Source organism: Salmo salar, chromosome ssa03 (genome assembly GCF_905237065.1).
Source record: "Salmo salar chromosome ssa03, Ssal_v3.1, whole genome shotgun sequence".
NCBI lineage: Eukaryota > Metazoa > Chordata > Actinopteri > Salmoniformes > Salmonidae > Salmo > Salmo salar.
The window spans coordinates 14,156,889-14,180,078 of record NC_059444.1 but is presented as its reverse complement, the minus strand read 5'-3'; the positions used below and the strand labels follow the sequence as shown (position 1 = coordinate 14,180,078).

General features: G+C 42.9%; 1 protein-coding gene across 2 annotated transcripts in view; it reads right to left on the bottom strand.

The window, feature by feature from the left end:
- LOC106598932 (gelsolin) overlaps positions 1-22,175 on the bottom strand; it is a 42,418-nt gene extending 20,243 nt beyond the window's left edge. The window contains exons 1-2 of one of the 2 annotated variants that reach the window (XM_014189959.2): positions 21,953-22,175; positions 9,119-9,362 (exon numbers count right to left, since the gene is read on the bottom strand). In XM_014189959.2, coding sequence (XP_014045434.1) covers positions 9,119-9,299 — 181 coding nt within the window. In that variant the 5' untranslated portion in view covers positions 9,300-9,362; positions 21,953-22,175. The remainder of the gene's footprint in view (positions 1-9,118; positions 9,363-21,952) is intronic. The other variant, XM_014189958.2, reaches the window with a different exon arrangement.
- Between the last annotated feature and the right edge of the window lie 1,015 nt (positions 22,176-23,190).

The window sequence follows — 23,190 nt, the reverse complement described above, 5'->3', positions numbered from 1 at the left end:
AGGAAGGAAACCGCTCAGGGATTTCACCATTTCACCAGCCAATGGTGACTTTAAAACAGTTACAGAGTTTGATGGCTGTGATAAGAGAAAACTGAGGATGAATCAACAACCTTGTAGTTAATCAACAATACTAACCTAAATGACAGAGTGAAAAGGAAGCCTGTACAGAATAAAAGTATTCCAAAACATGCTTTCTGTTTGCAATAAGGCACTAAAGTAAAACTGCCCTGAAAAAGTCCTGAATACAAAGAGTTCTTTTTGGGCCAAATCCAATACAACACATCACTGAGTACCACTGTTCATATTTTCAAGCATGGTGGTGGCTGCATCATGTTATGGGTATGCTTTTCATCGGCAAGAACTATGGAGTTATTTAGGATAAAAATAAACTAATAGAGCTAAGCGCAGGCAAAATTCTAGAGAAAATCCTGGTTCAGTCTGCTATCCAACAGACACTAAGAGACAAATTCTCCTTTCAGCAGGAAAATAACCTAAAACGCAAGGCCAAATATGTAACCCATTTCAGGAAGCTAGTCACTACACAGGAATCAAATCAAATGTATTTATAAAGCCCTTTTTACATCAGCAGATGTCACAAAGTGCTTATACAGAAACCCAGCCTAAAACCCCAAACAGCAAGCAATGCAGATGTAGAAGCACGCACAGTGGCTAGGAAAAACTCACTAGAAAGGCAGGATCCTAGGAAGAAACCTAAAGAGGAAGCAGGCTCTGAGGGTCCTCTTCTGGCTGTGCCAGAACAGTCCTCTTCTGGCTGTGCCGGGTGGAGATTATAAGAGTACATGGCCATTTAGGCCAGATCGTTCTTCAAGATATTCAAATCTTCACAGATGACCAGCGGGGTCAAAAAATAATCATAGTGGTTGTAAAGGGGGCAACAGGTCAGCACCTCAGGAGTAAATGTCAGTTGACTTTTCATAGCCGAGCATTCAGAGGTCAGGAGAGGCATTTGAACGTTTTGTTCATTCTTTTGCGTTTTTTGATGTTGTTGCAGAAATGCCTTCTTAAACGTGAACATTCAAGTGCCCCAATAACAAACTGCCATCTGTAAATACGAATACAATTGTTAAATTACAAGCCTAGTTGGTTTAGCCACGGAAAAAGACAGGAACCTGTGGTTCCAGTCTGCCGTGAAGCGTTCATCCATGTATATGGGTAAGAGTCTAGCTAGATTTTCAGATATTATGCGTATCTAATTTTGTCAGAAAGTCGTTTTCATTGCAAGTTAAAGAGTATTGTTAGCTAGCTAGCGAACGTTAGCTTGCTGGCTCGCTAGCTAACGTTACTTGTATGATCTGTGTAGTCTGTGTAATATTATTTGTATCTCAGAAAGCCATTTACCATACTAATTATAGCCTAATGTTAGTTAGCTAGATAACATTGAACCTAGTTGGTTAGCTTTAGCTACCTGCAGATTCATATTAATGCATTTCATGCATGGTGGCTAGCTATGACAATCCGTTTGTACTGTATGGGTTGGAATTATTATTATGGTTCATATTTTAGCTAGCTAGCTTTATGTCTAAACAAGATACTCCACTTCGCCAGATGATTACATGACCCATCAAGTTAGGCAGGTGTGTCTGGGGTGATTACGGCCTTCTATTGTATTTCATGAACATGTGTACATGTCTAGACAATAGTGACCCATCCACTTAGCTAGATGTGGCTGGGGTGTGGTTATAACATTTCTTTCACATGACCCATCAATTTAGACGTGTGTCTGGGTAAGCATCATCTAATAATTTAAACACTTTCTATTTTTGATACTGCTACTATGCCAGAAACCATTTCACTGTACCGTTTACACCTTCTGTATCCTGTGCATGTGACAAATAAACTTTGATTTTATTTGATATAGTGTGTGTTTACCAGAGATGGTAATGTGAAGAACAACATGACCTGCACCAAAGTCAGATTAGGATATAGGCCAAAGACTAGATAAAGTGTATTTTTACCTGGAGTTTTTTCCTTATTATAGGTTACTATTTTCACGACTTTTAGTCTTGAAATCTTTGGTTGTTTACTACACTACCTTACTCTGTTTAGCACATGTTCTCACATGTGAATCCTTAAAGAGATGGGTGGGGCTAAGGCTTAAGAGCGTGTGAACGATGCTGAATAGGTATATTCAAGAGACATTCAAAAGTGGGGACATTCAAAAGTGGGGTTACAAGTTTAGAAACTTTCAAAGCAGAATTATTTTCCCATTGTTCCTCAACTGCAGTGTTTGATTTTGTAGCTCTGAGTCTCTACTTTTATCCAATGTAAAAAACACTTTCTTATTTTGCAACATAAAACCAAATCTAGGTAGTCGGTCACATATACAATGAATTTGCTTACCAACGACTTGAATGTTCCTGAGTGGCCTAGTAATGGCAATACTTGAAAATGGCTGTCAACCAATGATCAACAACCAACTTGAAGAATTTAAAAAATAATAATGTGCAAGTATTGTACAATCCAGGTGTGCAAAGCTCTTAGAGACTTACCCAAAAAGACTCACAGGTGTAATCACTGCCAAAGGTGATTCTAACATTTATTGACTCAGTAGTGTGAATACTTATGTAAATGAGATCTTTCTGTATTTCATTTTCAATCAATTTGCTTAAATTTCTAAAAACATATTTTCACTTTTTCATTATTGGCTATTGTGTGTAGATGGGGGCAAAAACATATCAATTTAATCTCTTTTGAATTCAGGCTGTAACACAACAAAATGTTGTTGAAATTTCATTGAAATAACGTGATTCAACCAGTCTGTGCCTAGTTGTAACTCCATCCCAGGGTTAGGTTTTCAGAAGACCGAGGTGGGTTTTCCATTTTACTTGGGCTTTCCTCTATTCATATGTATGTTGATCCTAACAAACTCCCCAGTCCCTGCCAGTGACAAGCATATGTCATGGTTCCTTCGGGCACCAGAGGGCAGTAGACCGCCCTAGAGACTATCTTTGTTACTCAGGTGTTGCTTATCATTTCATTATTATTTTCCTTTTAAAATAGGTGTATTTTCTGTCCTTGTTTGCAGAAGCTTGATTTTGGTTGCCCTGTGTGTTTGTTGCCTGAGTAAGAGGTCTAGTGTTCGTTGGTTGTCAGTGTTACTGCTATCCTTCTGTTACCTTATTTTCAGTCAAGTATTTACAGTTATCCTAAACCATTGATTCCTCGTACGGTCCAGTCTCTGCACCTGGGTCCAACCCCACCACGTCACAGCAAGCTTCTGCCCAACATGGACCCAGCAGAGATCAACCAGATGAAAGAGGTCATAACCCACAGAGGAGCACTGTTGTGAAGACAGCATGAACAACTCTCCCAGATCTCCGAGACCCTCCGGGCAATCACCAATTCCTTCCGTCCACAGCACACCCCCAACCCAGGAGGAGTCAATGCCCAAGTCTCATCGCCCAGTGCTACAGGCGTTGCCGTAGTTCCTCCAGGAACCCAAGATCCCAGCCCCTGAGCAGCATGACGGCCACCCAGGAGGATATAAGGGTTTTCTCACTCAGTGCTCTCTGGTGTTCGAGTTACAGTCCTCCTTGTTTCACACCGATCAGGCCATGATCGTCTACATCATCTCTCTGCTCTCGGGCAGGGCCCTGGTGTGGGCAACGGCCGTGTGGGCCAGCAGCCACCATCCTGCAGCTCCATATTAGCCTTCGCTGCCGAGCTGTGTCGAGTCTTTGACCACCCAGTCGGTAGATGGGAAGCAGCAAGCTGACTGTTCAGACTCCGCCAGGGGGCCAGACCAGTGGCTGACTTCACCATTGAGTTCCATACCCTCGCCACCGAGAGTAGGTGGAATACTGAGGCACTGGTTACCGCTTTCCACCAGGGTCCGTCTAACTCTATCAAGGATGAACTGGCTGCCTGGGAACTGGGAGAGGACCTTGAGTCCCTGATAACGCTGGAAATCAGGCCTTACAACTGCTGACACCACCCCAGTATCCCGGCTATCTGAGCACCCGACCTGAACCCAGCATTGAGGAGCCAATGCAGCTGGGACACACGTCTGAGCCCACAGGAGCATGACAGGCACATGCGTGAAGGCTGCTGCCTCTACTGCGGAGGTTGCGGTCATCACCGTGCTACATGTCCAGAGCTGACGGGAAACACCAGGGCTCGCCAGGACAAGGGGAGACCCTGATGAGCTGTGCAGTTACCTCCCGGCTACCCCGTCACTGTCTGTTACTACCCACAGCCCTCCACTGAGAAAACCGTCAACACCAGATTCAACTCTTCGTGGACTCTGGGTCCACAGATAACTTAATTGATCCCCTGTGTGAAATGTCCCATCCCTCTGCAGATTCAAGCCCTTGATGGACGCCCTATTGGCTCTGGCCAGGTGGAATATCAGACCAAGCCCATTCTACTGCAGGTTGGGGTGAACCACTCAGACTCTTAGTTTTCTTTTGATCACTGCTCCAGAGAACCCACTGGCTAGTGCTACATAACCCACGATTCTCCTGGTCCACGGGACACCTACTAGACTGGGGTAAGTACTGCCAGACTAAATGTCTATGACCCCCACCAAGGGCCTAGCCATGTCCTCCTGCATCCATTGAAGACCAAGACTTCTCCTCTCTCCCTCCCGAATACTTCGACCTCTGGGAGGCCTTCAGTAAGAGGCTACAGGCCACCCTTCTCCCTCATCGTTCATACGACTGTGCCATAACTCCAACCTGGCTCCACACCTCCCCGGGGCCATCTGTACTCTCTCTCTTGACCCTTGAAGCACCAGTCCTGGACAATTACATCCGGCAGTCGCTGGAGGCAGGATTCATTAGACTCTCTACATCCCCAGCTGATGCAGGCTTCTTCTTTGTGGGTAAGGATGGAGGCCTGCGTCCATGCATCGATTAGAGGGCTGAACCGGATTATGATCAAGAATGTCCGCTGCCTTAGAGTTGGCCCAATGGGCCCAATTCTTCACCAACGCTTACAATCTGGTGAGAATCAGGGAAGGAGATTAGTGGAAAACTTCCTTTAACACCCCTAGTGGCCACTATGAGTATTTAGTCATGTCTTTCGACTACAGACTTCCCCAGGACATTGTCTCATATTGGGGCCCATCAGGCAAACTGGCACCGAAGACCACTTTGGCTCCTCCGACCGGGTCAATGGGTGTGGCTGTTCACTCATGATCTTCCCTTAAAGGTGAATTTGTGGGAGCTCGCTCCTCGCTACATAGGATCCTTCAAGATCCTGAGTCGCATCAACCTGGATACCTATCATCTCCAGCTTCCCAGGTCCATAAGGTTCTGTCTGTCCTTCCATGTCTCCGATCTCCAGCCAGTCCCTTCTCTCCCCCTCACCTGCTCCTCCGCCCCCTCAACTTGTGGATGGCCAACCTGGCCTACACTGTCTGACGTCTGTTGGAGGCTCGCTGGGTCTGAGGGACCCTGCAGTACCTGGTGGACTGGGAGAGCTACGGACCCGAGGAGGGGGCGTGGGTGCCGGCCCGGTACATCCTTGATCCGGGTCTGGTAAGAGACTTCAACCGATTACGTGGTGGTCGTCAGGGCTCGCAGCTGGAGCCGCTCTGGGGGTGTACTGTCATGGTTCCTCCAGGCAGCAGATGCCGTCCTAAAGACTTTCTCTGTTACTCAGGTGTTGCTTATCACTTCATTTATGATTTTTCCTTTAAAAAAATGTGTTTTCTGTCCTTGTTTGCAGAAGCTTGATTTCGGTTGCCTCTGTTGCCTGAGTAAGTTTTTTTTTCTCAATATTACTGTGATCCTTATTTTCAGTAAAGTATTTAATTATATAATAAACCATTGATTCCGCGTCTGGTCCATTCTCTGCACCTGGGTCCAACCCCACACATCGCAGCATACCCATAACATGATGCTGCCACCACAATACTTTGTATTTTCAAGGGTTTCATTCTGTGTTGTGTTGTATTGGATTTGACCCAAGCCTGCCATTAAAATATATCTTTGCCATGTTGTCTTCCAGTATGACTTAACGGCCTTGTTGCAAACAGAATGGATGATTTTGATGGGATTTTTAAACACAGGCTTTCTTTTTCTGTCATTCAGGCCATTAATGTGGAGTGAATACAATGTTGATCCTCTATTTTTAAGTATTGCGGTCGCAGCATCCTGTTATGAGTATGCTTGTCACCGGCAGGGACTGGGGAGTTTGTCAGAATAAAAAAACAAAGGAGCCCAGATAAAAAGTTAAAGGAAACCATGCGTCAATCTTCTGAATATCTAACCCTGGGATAGTTTGCTTTTCAGGGGAACAATTACACAAATGTTTATGCCAAAGACAGACTAGAATGGCTTTCCGATAGGTGTTGAGTGTTCCAGAATGAGACGGTCTCAGTCCTGACTTAAATCTGTTTGAAAACAAGATATAAGGTTTGAATATGGCTGTCCAATAATTCCTTGCCAAATTTACTGAGTCTGAGAAATGTTTACATAAACAATGGATATGTTGTGCAAAGTTGGTAGAATCTTTGATTTATGGCTGTAAAAAAACCAAAAGGTGCTTTCACCAAGTATTAACTCTGGGGTGTGAAGACTTACAATCAAGACATGTTTTTGTAAAAAATAATAAAAAAAAATGTAAAACGGTAGGAAAAAACAATCCTATTTTATATAAAAAAATGTGATGACTGTTCAAGGAGTGTGTAGACTTTCACTGGGTACTGTATGTACATAAATGCTTATTTTAGAACTGGTTTGATCAGATTCAACAAGAACTCCACCAAGAGCCGGAAAGTTCTCTTTACTACAGCTAAATATGGTTTGAGTTTTGCCCGGGGGCTCCAACATGTGGTTGAAAAACTGAAACAACGGGGTGGAGTTGTTTGCAACTATGCGTGGATCCCTCTCAGATCTCGAACGGGAATGATAGAGAATGTTAGATCAGTAAGGCCGCCACCACAGCAAAGAACTGAAGCCTCGATCAGAGGGAGAGCTAGGCACCACATAAACCCGTCCAGACCCAGGCCTCTCTAATGTGGCTGGGTAATGACTAACAGGCACTGGTATGCTATGTGTGAGAGCCGGCAGCATGCACACTGTGTTCACTCTGGTTTGTCTGTCCAAAGTCGAACTGACAAACTGCACATAGGAGAGTTGGATGGAAGAAGAGAGAAAGACAGAGAAAGAGAGGAAAGGAAAGAGAGCTAGAGAGAGAGAGGGAGGAAAGGAAAAAGAGACAGAGACAGAAATTACTTGTGGGCTTTCTTTGAAGATGTGCACTTGCATGTACCATGCCCAGAGATCTTTTTGTCAATTGAAGCAAGCTAATAGACAAGACAGGAAAACAAGAGGGGAAATAGAATTACACAAATTAATTTCACACAAGAGTTTCAACACTCCTGTTATCTCAACACTTAGATACAGTGTCAGGGTGATGTGCATTATTGGAAATGCTTTCTCACGTATGTGTGTTGAGAAAGAGGAACATTTCCTGCTAAGCAATATTTGTTATATGCAGATTCAGTGTCTACAATACGTGTATATTTGACCATAGCTACAGTATAGGGTATTTATACACATGCGCACTGACAAAAGTAATGTTTTCTATAAGGGTCTATGTGTAGATTAACCACAGCTACCACAGGTATTTCTACATTATTTATACCATGCAAATTCACACAGCCTTTTGTGGTAGAAACCGTGGAACAAAATAGCATGTATTATTTTGTTTGTTCTATTCCACTGTTCCAACCAGCAAAATACATTTCTGAGCCGGTTCAAAGCCCCCAAAAAGTAGCGGTTTATATCGTTCCTTTCTGTTCTTTTAAAATCTCTGAAATCGTAATTGTTTTACATTTCGTTCAATGTTAAAATACTTAACCAATCATGCAGTACGGATAGAGCAGCTTTCTATGGAGCAGGCAAGCTGTAGCTCAGTGAGTTGTTTACAGGCGAGATGGAAAGATCAGTGTCAGGCGTGAGATGCAACTGAAATTTTGCAGGTTGGGAGAGAGCGAGAGAGGGTGGAGGACGAGGCTTGGCTTGAAACGCTTGGCATCTTGTAATGACATGTAGTATCTGAATTAGGCCTACATAATTATACCTACGGAGGAGCGGTTTCTAGAGAGGAACTTTTAACGTCTTTCAACTTCATAGTTGGCTTAACGTTGGACCAGAAAAGCTAGCTAGCAAACAAGCTTGTGTGTGCAGAGCAGCACCAGAATTAAAAACACATCTTACCTTTTTGTAGTTAATAAATCCAGTGTGAAATGTGATAACTATAGTATCCCTAACTAGCATATAACTATAGTATCCCTATCTATCTATCTGGTAGAGCATGGTGTTTGCAACGCCAGGGTTGTGGGTTCGATTCCCACGGGGGACCAGTACGGAGAAAAAATTTATGAAATGTATGCATTCACTACTGTAAATTGCTCTGGATTAGAGCGTCTGCTAAATGACTAAAATGTAAATGTAAAAAGTTTATCCATTGTTCTCTAATTAAAAATCTCTCTCCCTATCTTCTGAATCACGCTTATAACGTCAGTAGGCTACAGCTAAGCTTCGGAGGGGGCGGCAGGCAGATGTTCAGCTGGCAAGCAGATGTTAAGCTGGCAGACAGATTCTCAGCTGGCAGGCAGAAGCTGGAAGAAGTTTCTGATTGACAGAGGGAGGGCTTTGCATAGGCACTTTGTTGCCCTGATGTAAAATAACGTTATTAAACGGTTTCCATGCTTTTAAAATAATGGTTCTGTTCTGGAACAGTATAGTTCACTTTAGTTCCTGGTTCTGATTCTTTCGCTTGAACATTTTTATTATTTTCCGGTTTTCTGTTCTGTTCCCTGAACCGGTTCCAACACTTTAAAAGTAGCTCTTCTCTCCCTCTCTTTCTCAAAGTAAACATTGATCTAAGATGACTGGACGAAAGTAAGAAATCTACTACATAGATCTTTCAGATCCAGTCCATGTCCAATCAGTGGTTACTTATAGGAGTCTAGTGTAGTCTGTTTGTCTGTAGGTGTGTGTGTGTGTGTGTGTGTGTGTGTGTGTGTGTGTGTGTGTGTGTGTGTGTGTGTGTGTGTGTGTGTGTGTGTGTGTGTGTGTGTGTGTGTGTGTGTGTGTGTGTGTGTGTGTGTGTGTGTGTGTGTGTGTGTGTGTGCAAGTCTTACCCATCCACATGTGTATGTAGTAGGAGGGAGCTGCAGTTGTGTAGAGGAGCAGATAGGCATCTCCTGTGTAGAAGTTGCCATGCAGGGCCTTGGGGACAGGCTTCAGGTCCATGTTCTCTATACGCCACACCTGCAGCCCTTTCTCCTTCCCTGCAGTCACAAACTCCTTGTGTGACACCATGACAGCTCTGAGAGAGACAAAAGAGAGAGAGAGAGAGAGAGAGAGAGAGAGAGAGAGCTGGAGCTTCAAGAGGCAGACATACCATAAAAGTCATAAACTTCTCTTCTTTTACAACTTCTCTTATTAAAGGTTCAATATGCAGAAATCTCTCCATTTCTTGGTTGCTAAAATTCTAATAGTTCACCTACTTTCAGTTCATGTAACATAACAAGCAAGTATAGTGTAGCAAATCATTGTACTAACCGCTGTGAAATATATTTTCCATAACCCAAAATATTGTATTTTCAGCTGTTTGAAGCTTGTTTAAAAAAAACGAAAGTAAAAGACGCAAAAAACTAAATTTAAGAACGAGAAGCATAGAAATAGCGCACATAGAACAGATCTAACGCTTCTTAGACTTGCTTTCAATGAGAATGACAGATCTATAACCCAAATTTCTAAGTGAATTTGGTCACTCCAAAAAGTGCCATATTGCAGCTTTAAATAAACAAACGCAGAACCAATATATAGCATTTTCTCATTCCTGTCCATTCTCTTGACTCAGACACTGTGTGCAAGATGATAAAACGGAAGCGACGCCGGTACAGAGGACAAAGAGCCGGATGCCATGTCAGGAACCGGAGAAGGCGAGTGGGAAAGCTGCTGTTACCATCAATACTACTCGCCAACATGCAATCATTGGACAATAAATTAGACGAGGTACGATCACGAATATCCTACCAACGGGACATCAAAAACTGTAATATCCTATGTTTCACGGAATCGTGGCTGAATGACGACATGGATATTCAGCTGGGGGGGGGGGGTCTGTGCATATTTGTAAACAACAGCTAGTGCACAAAATCTAAGGAAGTCTCTAGATTTTGCTTGCCTGAAGTAGAGTATATTGTAATAAATTGCAGGCCACACTACTTGCCTAGAGAGGTTTCAGCTATACTTTTCATGGCTGTTTATTTACCACCACAGACAGATGCTGGCACTAAGACCGCACTCAGTCAGCTGTATAAGGAAATAAGCAAACAGGAAACCACTCACCCAGAGGCGGCGCACCTAGTGACCGGAGACTTTAATGCAGGGAAACTGAAATCAGTTCTACCAAATTTCCATCAACATGTTAAATGTGCAACCAGAGGGAAAAAAAATCTAGATCACCTGTACTCCACACACAGAGACGCGTACAAAGCTCTCCCTCGCCCTCCATTTGGTAAATCCGACCACAACTCTATCCTCTTTATTCCCGCTTACAAGCAAAAATGAAAGCAGGAAGCACCAGTGACTCGGTCTATAAAAAAGTGGTCAGATGAAGCAGATGCTAAACTCCAGGACTGTTTTGCTATCACAGACTGGAACATGTTCCGGGATTCTTCCGATGGCATTGAGGAGTACACCACATAAGTCACTGGCTTTATCAATAAATGCATCGAGGACGTCGTCCCAACAGTGACTGCACGTACATACCCCAACCAGAAGCCATGGATTACAGGCAACATTCGCACTGAGCTAATGTGGCTCATCTTATGTGGCAGGGCTTGCAAACTATTACAGACTACAAAGGGAAGCACAGCCGCGAGCTGTCCAGTGACACGAGCCTACCAGACGAGCTAAATCACTTCTATGCTCGCTTCGAGGCAAGCAACACTGAGGCATGCATGAGAGCATCAGCTGTTCCGGACGACTGTGTGATCACGCTCTCCGTAGCCGACGTGAGTAAGACCTTTAAACAGGTCAACATACACAAGGCTGCAGGGCCAGACAGATTACCAGGAAGTGTGCTCCAGGCATGTGCTGACCAACTGGCAGGTGTCTTCACTGACATTTTCCACATGTCCCTGATTGAGTCTGTAATACCAACATGTTTCAAGCAGACCACCATAGTCCCTGTGCCCAAGAACACAAAGGCAACCTGCCTAAATGACTACAGACCCGTAGCACTCACGTCCGTAGCCATGAAGTGCTTTGAAAGGTTAGTAATGGCTCAAATCAACACCATTATCCCAGAAACCCTAGACCCACTCTAATTTGCATACCGCCCAAACAGATCCACAGATGATGCAATCTCTATTGCACTCCACACTGCCCTTTCCCACCTGGACAATAGGAACACTTAAGTGAGAATGCTATTCATTGACTACAACTCAGCATTCAACACCATAGTACCCTCAAAGCTCATCACTAAGCTAAGGATCCTGGGACTAAACACCTCCCTCTGCAACTGGATCCTGGACTTCCTGATGGGCCACGACCAGGTGGTGAGGGTAGGCAGCAACACATCTGCCACGCTGATCCTCAACACTGGAGCTCCTCAGGGGTGCGTGCTCAGTCCCCTCCTGTACTCCCTGTTCACCCACGACTGCATGGCCAGGCACAACTCCAACACCATCATTAAGTTTGCAGACAACACAACAGTGGTAGGCCTGATCACCGACAATGACAAGACAGCCTATAGGGAGGAGGTCAGAGACCTGGCCGGGTGGTGCCAGAATAACAACCTATCCCTCAATGTAACCAAGACTAAGGAGATGATTTTGGACTACAGGAAAAGGAGGACCGAGCACGCCCCCATTCTCATCAACTGGGCTGTAGTGGAGCAGGTTGAGAGCTTCAAGTTCCTTGGTGTCCATATCACCAACAAACTAGAATGGTACAAACACACCAAAACAGTCATGAAGAGGGCACGACAAAGCCTATTCCCCCTCAGGAAACTAAAAAGATTTGGCATGAGTCCTGAGATCCTCAAAAGGTTCTACAGCTGCAACATCGAGAGCGTCCTGACTGGTTGCATCACTGCCTGGTACGGCAATTGCTCGGCCTCTGACCGCAAGGCACTAGAGAGGGTAGTGCGTACGGCCCAGTACATCACTGGGGCTAAGCTGCCTGCCATTCAGGACCTCTACACCTGGCGGTGTCAGATGAAGGCCCTAAAAATTGTAAAAGACCCCAGCCACCCCAGTCATAGACTGTTCTCTCTACTACCGCATGGCAAGCGGTACCGGAGTGCCAAGTCTAGGACAAAAAGGCTTCTCAACAGTTTTTACCCCCAAGCCATAAGACTCCTGAACAGGTAATCAAATGGCTACCCGGACGATTTGTATTGTGTGCCCCCCCAACCCTCCCAACCCCTCTTTTTACGCTGCTGCTACTCTCTGTTTATCATATATGCATAGTCACTTTAACTATACATTCATGTACTTACTACCTCAATTGGGCCAACCAACCAGTGCTCCCGCACATTGGCTAACCGGGCTATCTGCATTGTGTCCCGCCACCCGCCACCCATCACCCGCCAACCCCTCTTTCACGCTGCTGCTACTCTCTGTTGATCATATATGCATAGTCACTTTAACTATACATTCATGTACATACTACCTCAATCAGCCTGACTAACCAGTGTCTGTATGTAGCCTCGCTACTTTTATAGCCTCGCTACTGTATATAGCCTGTCTATTTCCTGTTGTTTTATTTCTATACTTACCTATTGTTCACCTAATACCTTTTTTGCACTATTGGTTAGAGCCTGTAAGTAAGTATTTCACTGTAAGGTCTACACCTGTTGTATTCGGCGCACGTGACAAATAAACTTTGATTTGATTTGAAAACACAACCTAACCAGGCCTCCCGAGTGGCGCAGCGGTTTAAGGCACTATATCACATGCAGTGCTAGAGGCTTTGATACAAACCCGTGTTCATTTCCCGGGCTGTGCCGCAACCGGCCGTGGCCGGGATTCCCATAAGACGGAGCACAATTGGCCCAGTGTCGTCTGGGTTAGGGGAGGGTTTGGCCAGTGTGGCTTTACTTGGCTCATCACGCTCTAGCGGCTCCTTGTGGCGGGCTGGGTGCCTGCAGGCTGACACCGGTCGCCAGTTGAACGGTGTTTCCACCAGCACATTGATGAGGCTGGCTTCCGAGTTAAGGAGCGCGGTTAGGCAGGTCATGTTTTGGAGGACGCATGACTCCACCTCCGCCTCTCCCGAGCGCGTTGGGGAGTGGCAGCGATGAGACAAGATCGAAAAAGAGGGTAAAATACAAAAGAAAAAGAAAAACCTAACCTCTCAGTAATTTCATGGTGTGTATTGATAGTATTGGGAGAGGTTGATTACACCCTGAAACAAATCACAGTGCAGTGATAACCCACTGCCCTTAATCTACCCTCAGCACCATAAGGTTTATTGTGCCTCTAATACAGATAACCTCTTATCAAGGGGCATTGCATAATCTTTTTCAGATCAGAAAGTGGTTTGCTAGTGACATGTAGCCTATGGGCTCTATTTTAACAAAACTAACGCAATGATAAATATAAACGCAGGCGATAGCGCTATGGGTTCAGGGATGTGTCAGAAATTATCGGTGCACTTGTCAGAGGCTTGGCCCCTCACTGGCCAATCAGAATGTGCTCCATGGCGAAATATGTGGTTGCTTCAAGTTGTGTATTTCCAACCATTTATGCATGGCCTTGGAATCAACTCCAATTCCAATGTTAGTCCGTTATAGTTTGATAAATAGCTTACAGAAACGAAATAACAAAATGTAGACCTATCTTTGCTAAATAGGTTAACTTGAACCCATTTGCAGTCCACATTGTTCTAGGGGCATCCCCACTGATATAGGGGCTAGGCCTAGTGTAAATTACATTATGGCTGAGAATGGACATGCCAAACATTGTCAATAAGAAAGACTAAATTCATTATAATATGGCCTAAAAAGAGAACGAATAATTCTAATCAAATTCTAAACAAAACAACAACTTGTTTTAAATAGACTATGTCACACTTAATTTCTCCCCGTGGCCATATAATATTAAAACAATGGAGACTATGGAGGGTTTTACGGCACATTCAAACTTTTCACAGAAACTGGACAAAGATCCAACATAAAGAGAAAAGCAGAATGTCCACCCCGTTATGCTGCTCCCCAATAGGCCTGTTTAATGAGCATAATCAGAACCCTTTTACAGATCAGATCGCAGTCACACATCTCCAGAAGTTGCATTGCAAGCGCGCCATGGACGTTGTCACCATAAAACCAGGAAGGTGAATCATTCTAATAAGATTGGTTGAAATGAAATAAAACAAAAAACAAGCAATCTGTTTTTTTTTAAACAACAACAATAAATACATGTAAAATGTAATGATATCATAAAACCACCAGGATAAAAAGACAAGTACTGCTGTTGAACCAGCCTTTGTTATAGTAGGCCTAAGGGAGGTCTTGGGTTTGAACATATGAAACTGAAAACAAGCAATTGTTACAGGTTAGAGATAACTTCTAAATACGAGGTTCACCGGTATTACACAAGGTTCTCATCTCTCATTTCATGATGGGCATGGACACGTAGCCTACATCATGGAGGGGGTTTCACGCACGTCCAAAACGGGTCCTGCATGGCTAAAATAATGTGGACTTGCCTACGATGCATAGATAAAAAGGGAATATCAGCTCACTGTTTTACTCCTCTGAAACTAGATTTTAAGATTTATTGGCGGTCTCAGAAGCCAACCCCTTTATCGACAGTCTTGACTACTTCGCAATTGCATTGGGCAGGACAAAAAAAGACTTAATTGAGAGGAGGGGAGGCTATGCTTGGTTTTTATCCAAATTTATCAAAATGGGAAAAACATTTGTTTTTTATGTTTCTAAATATAAAAAGTATACAGGAACCAAAAGCACATTAGGCTTCTCTTGTTCCATGCGCATTAGGGCAGTGTGTGTCTCGTCTAGATAGGCTGTGTTTCCACTGTAGAAATGAATGCCATAACCAACTGTGTTACCTCTAAAACCAACTTTTGGTTGGTCTTAAATATCCCTATCAGCGCTGCCTGAAATTAGCACTTTGGATCATGTTTTTACCTAAAATATTTCCACCCCTCCCATCTGAACGCAAGCGAGCGGATATAAGACAGTTAAATTGCCGAACCTAGCATTAGGGCTGGAAAATGCCTTTGCGGCTGTTTTTACATAACGAAATTTCAAATTAACATGCGTTTACACTAGCGCCACCTTAATGCCAGCCGAAAATAGAGCTCCATGTGTCATGTAACCTATGACTGTAGCCTATGAAACATTGGTTCAAAACTACTGTACCTTCTGTTTGTGTATAAATTTGACTCGTTTCAGGAAACTAGGTGTATGTCGTGCGTCACTACTTCACAGGAGAGGCATTTGAACGTAAACATTTATTTTTTATCAAAATGTGTTTTTTGGGGGGGAAGAAAAACCTTCTGGAACGTGAACTTTCATGTGCCTTAATAACAAACAAATGTAAATATGAATAAAATTGTTAAATTATGAGCCTAGTTGGTTTAGACACAGAAAAAGAGAGGAACCTTCCCACTAGCCATGATTGGCTGAGATAATGGATGGGCTGGACTTGCCAATAGATGAGTTTGGATAGGTCTGTCATGTAGCACACTTCTGTCTATAACATGACCTGCTCAGTATGTGTAGGTAATCCTTTCTAATTGGGCTTTTTTGAAAGATTCCACGAAGAGCTGCATAAGTGTTGATAATGTTCCACTTTCTGGAGGGCCAAGTTTTGAAATCAGTGGAATGCCAGGTGGAAGCAGAGTATGATAGCTAAGGAGATGGAGAAAAATCTGCCGTTTGATTGCAAATAATGTGAAGGGAGTCAAAAAGAGAACATACAGAAGAAGTCTGTTGTATAACACACCTGTGTCCGGATTAAATCTTCAAACTAAGGGCAACCATGGCATCCGCAACACAGAGGGAGAAGCGTTCATCAATGTATACGGGTAAGAGAGTCTAGCTAGCTACATTTTCAGATATTATACATTTCTAATTGTTTTTTGTTTTTTTACTTTTTACCCCCTTTTTCGTGGTATCCAATTGGTAGTTACAGTCTTGTCTCATCGCTGCAACTCCCGTACGGACTTGGGAGAGGCGAAGGTCGAGAGCCGTGCGTCCTCCGAAACACGACCCAACCAAGCCGCACTGCTTCTTGACACAATGCCCACTTAACCCGGAAGCCAGCCGCACCAATGTGTTGGAGGAAACACTGTGCACCTGGTGACCGTGTCAGCGTGCACTGCGCCCGGCCCGCCACAGGAGTCGCTAGTGTACGATGGGACAAGGATATCCCTGCTGGCCAAACCCTCCCCAAACCCGGACGACGCTGGGCCAATTGTGTGCCACCCCATGGGTCTCCCGGTCGCGGCCGGCTGCGACAGAGCCTAGACTCGAACCCAGAAATTCTAGTGGCACAGCCTTAGACCACTGCACCACTCGGGAGGACCGATATGTTTCTAATTTTGTCAGAAAGTCATTTTCATTACAAGTTAAAGCATACTGTTAGCTAGCTAGCTAACGTTAGCTGGCTGGCTCGCTAGCTAACATTACAGGTATGATCTGTGTAATAATATTATTTATAGTTATAGCCTAACCTAGCTATACTGAACAAAATTATAAACACAACATGTCGGCCCCATGTTTCATGAGCTGAACGTTAGATAGCTAGCTAACAAGCTAGAAACAAACCAAAACATTGTTTAGAAAGTTGCTTTTAGTTGCCTGGTTTGCTAGATTGACATATACTAAATTCATTTTTAAACGGATGGGTTTTAAGTGTCAAAATACACCTGGTAGCTATTTTATGAACCTGTCGTTTTTGTGTTTATACTTTTTCATAACGACAAGTTTGATGTCGGACGACAATAGAATGTTGATGTTGTCACTGCGACAACTGTCTACAGACATGTCAATAGATATAGTATAAACCAGCCTTTAGTCTTGAAATCTATGGTTATTTAGTACACTACTGTACTCACTCTGTATAGCACATGGCATCACGTGAATCCTTAAAGAGATGATTGGGGCTAATGCTTAAGAGGGTGGGAATGATCCTGAATGGGGGTAGACAAAGAGGAGCTCTCCAGTAGGTGTACCAAAACATTCAAGGGCCATTTTCTCAAAAGTGGGGTTACAAGTGTCAAAGCAGAATTACTTTCCCATTGATCCTCAACTGTAGTGTATGATATACCATTTTCTAGTTCTGAGTCTCCACTTTTATCCAATGTAAAAAACCCAAATTCAAATTTTGTTACATAAGATCAAACCGGTCGGCAACAAATGATAATACAAAATAAATATCTTATACATAACTTCAGACTACTGGCACAGATCAAAAATAGTTAAACTAACATTGAACATTAAACTGAAAATAGAAGCAAGGATAACATTTTATGTGCCTAGTAATTCTGAATCAAATCAAATCAAATTTTATTTGTCACATGAGCCAAATACAACAGGTGAAACGCTTACTTACAAGCCCTTAACCAACAACGCAGTTCAAGAAATAGAGTTAATAAAGTATTTACTAAATAAACTAAAGTAAAAAAAATATAATCAATCAAAAAGCAACACAATAAATGTAAATAACAACAACAAGGCTTTATACAGGGTCTACCAGTACTGAGTCAATGTGCAGGGGTACAGGTTAGTCCAGGTCATTTGTAAAGTGACTATACATAGATAATAAACAGCGAGTAGCAGCAGTTTAAAAACAAAGGGCGGGGGGGTCAATGTAAATAGTCTGGGTGGCCATTTGATTAGTTGTTCAGCAGTCTTATGGCCTGGGGGTAGAAGCTGTTAAGGAGCCTTTTGGTCCTAGGCGATCCAGTAGCGCTTACCGTGCGGTAGCAGAGAGAACAGTCTATGACCTGGGTGACTGGAGTCTTTGACAATTTTTTGGGCCTTCCTCTGACACCGCCTAGTATATAGGTCCTGGATGTCAGGAAGCTTGGCCAACTGCTTCTAAAACCACTGCTTCTAATGATGCCTACTACTATAACAAATCAGCAAAAGTGATATTATTGTATGATAACAGCGGGTGACTCATTAGCTTACAAACCTTAGCTAACTGTGCTGCCTGTGAATTAACTAGCTCTCTGGTTCTGCTCTAACTGAGATAGATGAGGATCTATCTTTGCACTCAATCAACAACACACCCTTGGGACGATGTAAATGTGTTAGGTGAGCTAGTTATCATATCTACTGAAGTAAAATGTGGTTGTCACCACACGGCAGCCTAGCGGTTAGCGCGTTGGGCCAGTAACCGAAAGCTCGCTGTTTCGAATACCCGAGCCGACAAGGTGAAAAACCTGTTGATGTGCCCTGAGCAAGACACTTAACCCTAATTTACTCCAGGGGTGCTGTACTACTATGGCTGACCCTGCAGCAAGACACTTAACCCTAATTTACTCCAGGGGTGCTGTAGTACTATGGCTGACCCTGCAACAAGACACTTAACCCTAATTTACTCCAGGGGTGCTGTAGTACTATGGCTGACCCTGCAACAAGACACTTAACCCTAATTTACTCCAGGGGTGCTGTACTACTATGGCTGACCCTGTAACACAACACATTTCGCTGCACCTATCCAGTGTGTGACATTAAAAGATAAACAAATTTATGACCAAATATGAAAATACCTTTCTCTCTCACACAGACAAACACATACGCTTGTCTTTTCATTTCCACATGGGGATAATAATGTACGGTGCATTCGGAAAGTATTCAGACTCCCTTGACTTTTTCCACATTTGTTACGTTACAGCCTTGGATTAAATCGGTTTTTTCACCCTCATCAATCTACATACAATACCCCATAATGACAAAGCAAAAACAGGTTTTTAGATATTTTTGCACTGTATAAAAGCTGGATTGTTGATGCTATATGTATTGGCCAATGAGAGATGTTTCAGACACCAGTTGGTCATATTGACACTCCCCTGAAGGAGCATAGGAATGAATGGAATTCTGTATTTAAAACTGCAATATGTAACTTTTTGGGCAACCCCAACCAGACTCACATAGAAATAGAAATGTTATAGATCTGCCATTCTCATTGAAAGCAAGTCTAAGAAGCAGTAGCTCTGTTCTATTTGTGCTATTTCTATGCTTCCCATTCTTAAATTTCGTTTTTTGCATTTTTTACTTTCAGGTTTTGTACACAGCTTCAATAACTGCAAAGACAATATTTTTGGTTATGGAAAATATACTTCACAGCGGTTTAGATGGTACAATGATTCTCTACACTACACTTGCTTCTTTTGTCACATAAACTGAATTTAAGCAAACTATTATAATTTTTAGCAACCAGGAAATGTCGGAGTGATTTCTGCATAGTGCATCTTTAAGTATTTTTGTTGTTGTAGTGAAAAAAAATGATACTTTAAGGAAAATGTTTTTTATATTTCTTTTCATGTTTTATTTTGATGTTTACCTCACATAATATAACTTAAAAGTATGCATTAAGGTGTCTGTAATAAGGTGTCAGTGTCACGTCCTGACCATAGAAAGCTGTTATTTTCTATGGTAGAGTAGGTCAGGGCATGACATTTTTTTTTTTTCTAGTTTAGTTTTTCTATGTTATGTTCTAGTTTTGTATTTCTATGTTGGGTTTTTGTTTGGGATGATCTCCAATTAGAGGCAGCTGGTCATCGTTGTCTCTAATCGGAGATCATACTTAAGTAGGTGTTTTTCCCACCTGGGTTTGTGGGAGATTGTTTCTGAGTTAGTGTATGTTTCACCTCTGCGTCACGGTTTGTTGTTTTTTGTTCTTTAGTTTATGTATTGCATAGTTTCACAGTGAAAATAAAATGTGGAACGACACACACGCTGCACTTTGGTCCGCTCCTTCCTACGACATCCGTGACAGTCAGTACATTTTTACAACAGTGGGGGAGTGCCAAAATGGAGACGGGAGGCTTTAAAACAGTGCCCCATCTATATTTTATTTATTTATTTATTTTTATTTCACCTTTATTTAACCAGGTAGGCAAGTTGAGAACAAGTTCTCATTTACAATTGCGACCTGGCCAAGATAAAGCAAAGCAGTATGACACATACAACAACACAGAGTTACACATGGAGTAAAACAAACATACAGTCAATAATACAGTAGAAAAATAAGTCTTTATACAATGTGAGCAAATGAGGTGAGATAAGGGAGGTAAAGGCAAAAAAGGCCATGGTGGCGAAGTACATACAATATAGCAAGTAAAACACTGGAATGGTAGATTTGCAGTGGAAGAAAGTGCAAAGTAGAAATAGAAATAATGGGGTGCAAAGGAGCAAAATAAATAAATAAATACAGTAGGAGAAGAGGTAGTTGGACAGCGGAGTCAATCACCACCTTCCGGAGACACCTGAAACCCCACCTCTTCAAGGAATACCTGGGATAGGATAAAGTAATCCTTCTAACCCCCCCTTAAAAGATTTAGATGCACTATTGTAAAGTGGTTGTTCCACTGGATATTATAAGGTGAATGCACCAATTCGTAAGTCGCTCTGGATAAGAGCGTCTGCTAAATGACTTAAATGTAAATGTAAATGTAGTTGTTTGGACTAAATTATAGATGGGCTATGTACAGGTACAGTAATCTGTGAGCTGCTCTGACAGCTGGTGCTTAAAGCTAGTGAGGGAGATAAGTGTTTCCAGTTTCAGAGATTTTTGTAGTTCGTTCCAGTCATTGGCAGCAGAGAACTGGAAGGAGAGGCGACCAAAGGAAGAATTGGCTTTGGGGATGACCAGTGAGATATACCTGCTGGAGCGCGTACTACAGGTGGGTGCTGCTATGGTGACCAGTGAGCTGAGATAAGGCGGGGCTTTACCTAGCAGAGACTTGTAGATGACCTGTAGCCAGTGGGTTTGGCGACGAGTATGAAGCGAGGGCCAACCAACGAGAGCGTACAGGTCGCAATGGTGGGTAGTATATGAGGCTTTGGTGACAAAACAGATGGCACTGTGATAGACTGCATCCAGTTTATTGAGTAGGGTATTGGAGGCTATTTTGTAAATGACATCGCCGAAGTCGAGGATCGGTAGGATGGTCAGTTTTACGAGGGTATGTTTGGCAGCATGAGTGAAGGATGCTTTGTTGCGATATAGGAAGCCAATTCTAGATTTAACTTTGGATTGGAGATGTTTGATGTGAGTCTGGAAGGAGAGTTTACAGTCTAACCAGACATCTAGGTATATATATATATATATATATATATATATATATATAAATAACTCATCTAGTGTACTAGTATAGGTCTATAAAATAAATAATTGACATCATTTGATGCATATAATAATGAATCTGATGCACTTCGAACTCAATGGTGACATTTTTCCATCTTCGCAGGGAATGTTACATAACAGAATAGACTAGTCTGTGCCCCCAAATGGTGCTGGGGAATGTTATCAAGCCGATTAGTATAAATTGTCCCATGCACAACTCTCAATATGATAGGCCTATTTACACTTCATTGATAAAGCTGGTAAAATAAAGGCATTTGTTTGGCTATTAGTCAACTGCGTAAAGAGTTGAAGAGATAATGTTTCAGTCGATCTCTGTTCAAATTTAAAACAGGAATAGACCGAATTCACAGTCGGTCACACACATCTGGATATTAAATAATTTGTAACTTTGCGCAAATTTTGGAATAATTAAATCCTAACTTCAACAGTGTCTACAATTGCGCACGATAATTTAGACAAAGCTCGATAAAAGTTTAGGCGTAATAAAGTTTACATAGAGACCATTGGAGGTTCAAACAAGTCTCGCTACTTTGTAATAAAATGCATTGCAACAAAGAATCAAAGTGCACCAAATTATAATACAAAATTAATTAATATCAAAAAGTAACTCACGGTTTGACAGATGTGTAACGAAAAATGAGAGAATGGGTGCTAAGTGAGCAGAAACAGATGTGGACGCGAATACAGCTTCTTAAAACGCCTGTTCATTGCTTGTGGGGTGTTCAGCCTTATGGGTTTGGCATTGAAGCAACGCATTGATTGGTCGACAATCAAAGAAATGAAAAAAAGAGCTGTATAGAAAATCGAATGAAGTGGAATTCGTCATGTTCGTGAACAACAGGTGTGGCCTAACAGTGAAACGGTTACTTACGGGCTGTTCTCAACAATGCAGAGAGAAAGAAAATAATAGAAAAGTAAAACATAATAATACAAGTAATAATAGATACACAATGAGTGACCATAACTTGGCTATATACACGCGGTACCAGTACCGATTCGATGTACAAGGAGTACGAGGTAAATGAGGTAGACGTGCATATAAGTAGGAATAAAGGGACAGATAGTAAAGTGTAGTAGCAGCATATTTGATGAGTCAAAAAAGTTGGCGAAAAAGCGGTGTCAATGCAGATAGTTAAATAGTTAACCAAATAGCTACCTGAACTAACTATTTAGCAGTCTTATTATGGCTTGGGGGTAGAAGCTGTTCATGGTCCTGTTGGTTCCAGACTTGGTGCATCGGTACCGCTTGCCGTGTGGTAACAGAGAGAACAGGCAATGATTTGGGTGACTGAAGTCTTTGATCATTTTTAGGGCCTTCCCCTGACACATACAGTATAGAGGTCGTGGATGGCAGGGATCTCGGCCCCAGTGATGTACTGGGCAATTCACACTACCCTCTGTAGAGCACTACCCTCTGTAGAGCACTACCCTCTGTAGAGCACTACCCTCTGTTGAGCACTACCCTCTGTAGAGCACTACCCTCTGTAGAGCACTACCCTCTGTAGAGCACTACCCTCTGTTGAGCACTACCCTCTGTTGAGCACTACCCTCTGTAGAGCACTACCCTCTGTAGAGCACTACCCTCTGTAGAGCACTACCCTCTGTAGAGCACTACCCTCTGTTGAGCACTACCCTCTGTAGAGCACTACCCTCTGTAGAGCACTACCCTCTGTAGAGCACTACCCTCTGTAGCGCCGTGTGGTCAGATGACAAGCCGTTAGTTGCCATACCAAGAGGTGATGCAGCCAGTCAAGATGCTCTCAATGGTGCAGCCGTATAACGTTTTGAGGATCTGAGAGCCCATGTCAAATCTTTTCAGCCTCCTGACGGGGAAGGGGCGTTGTCGTGTT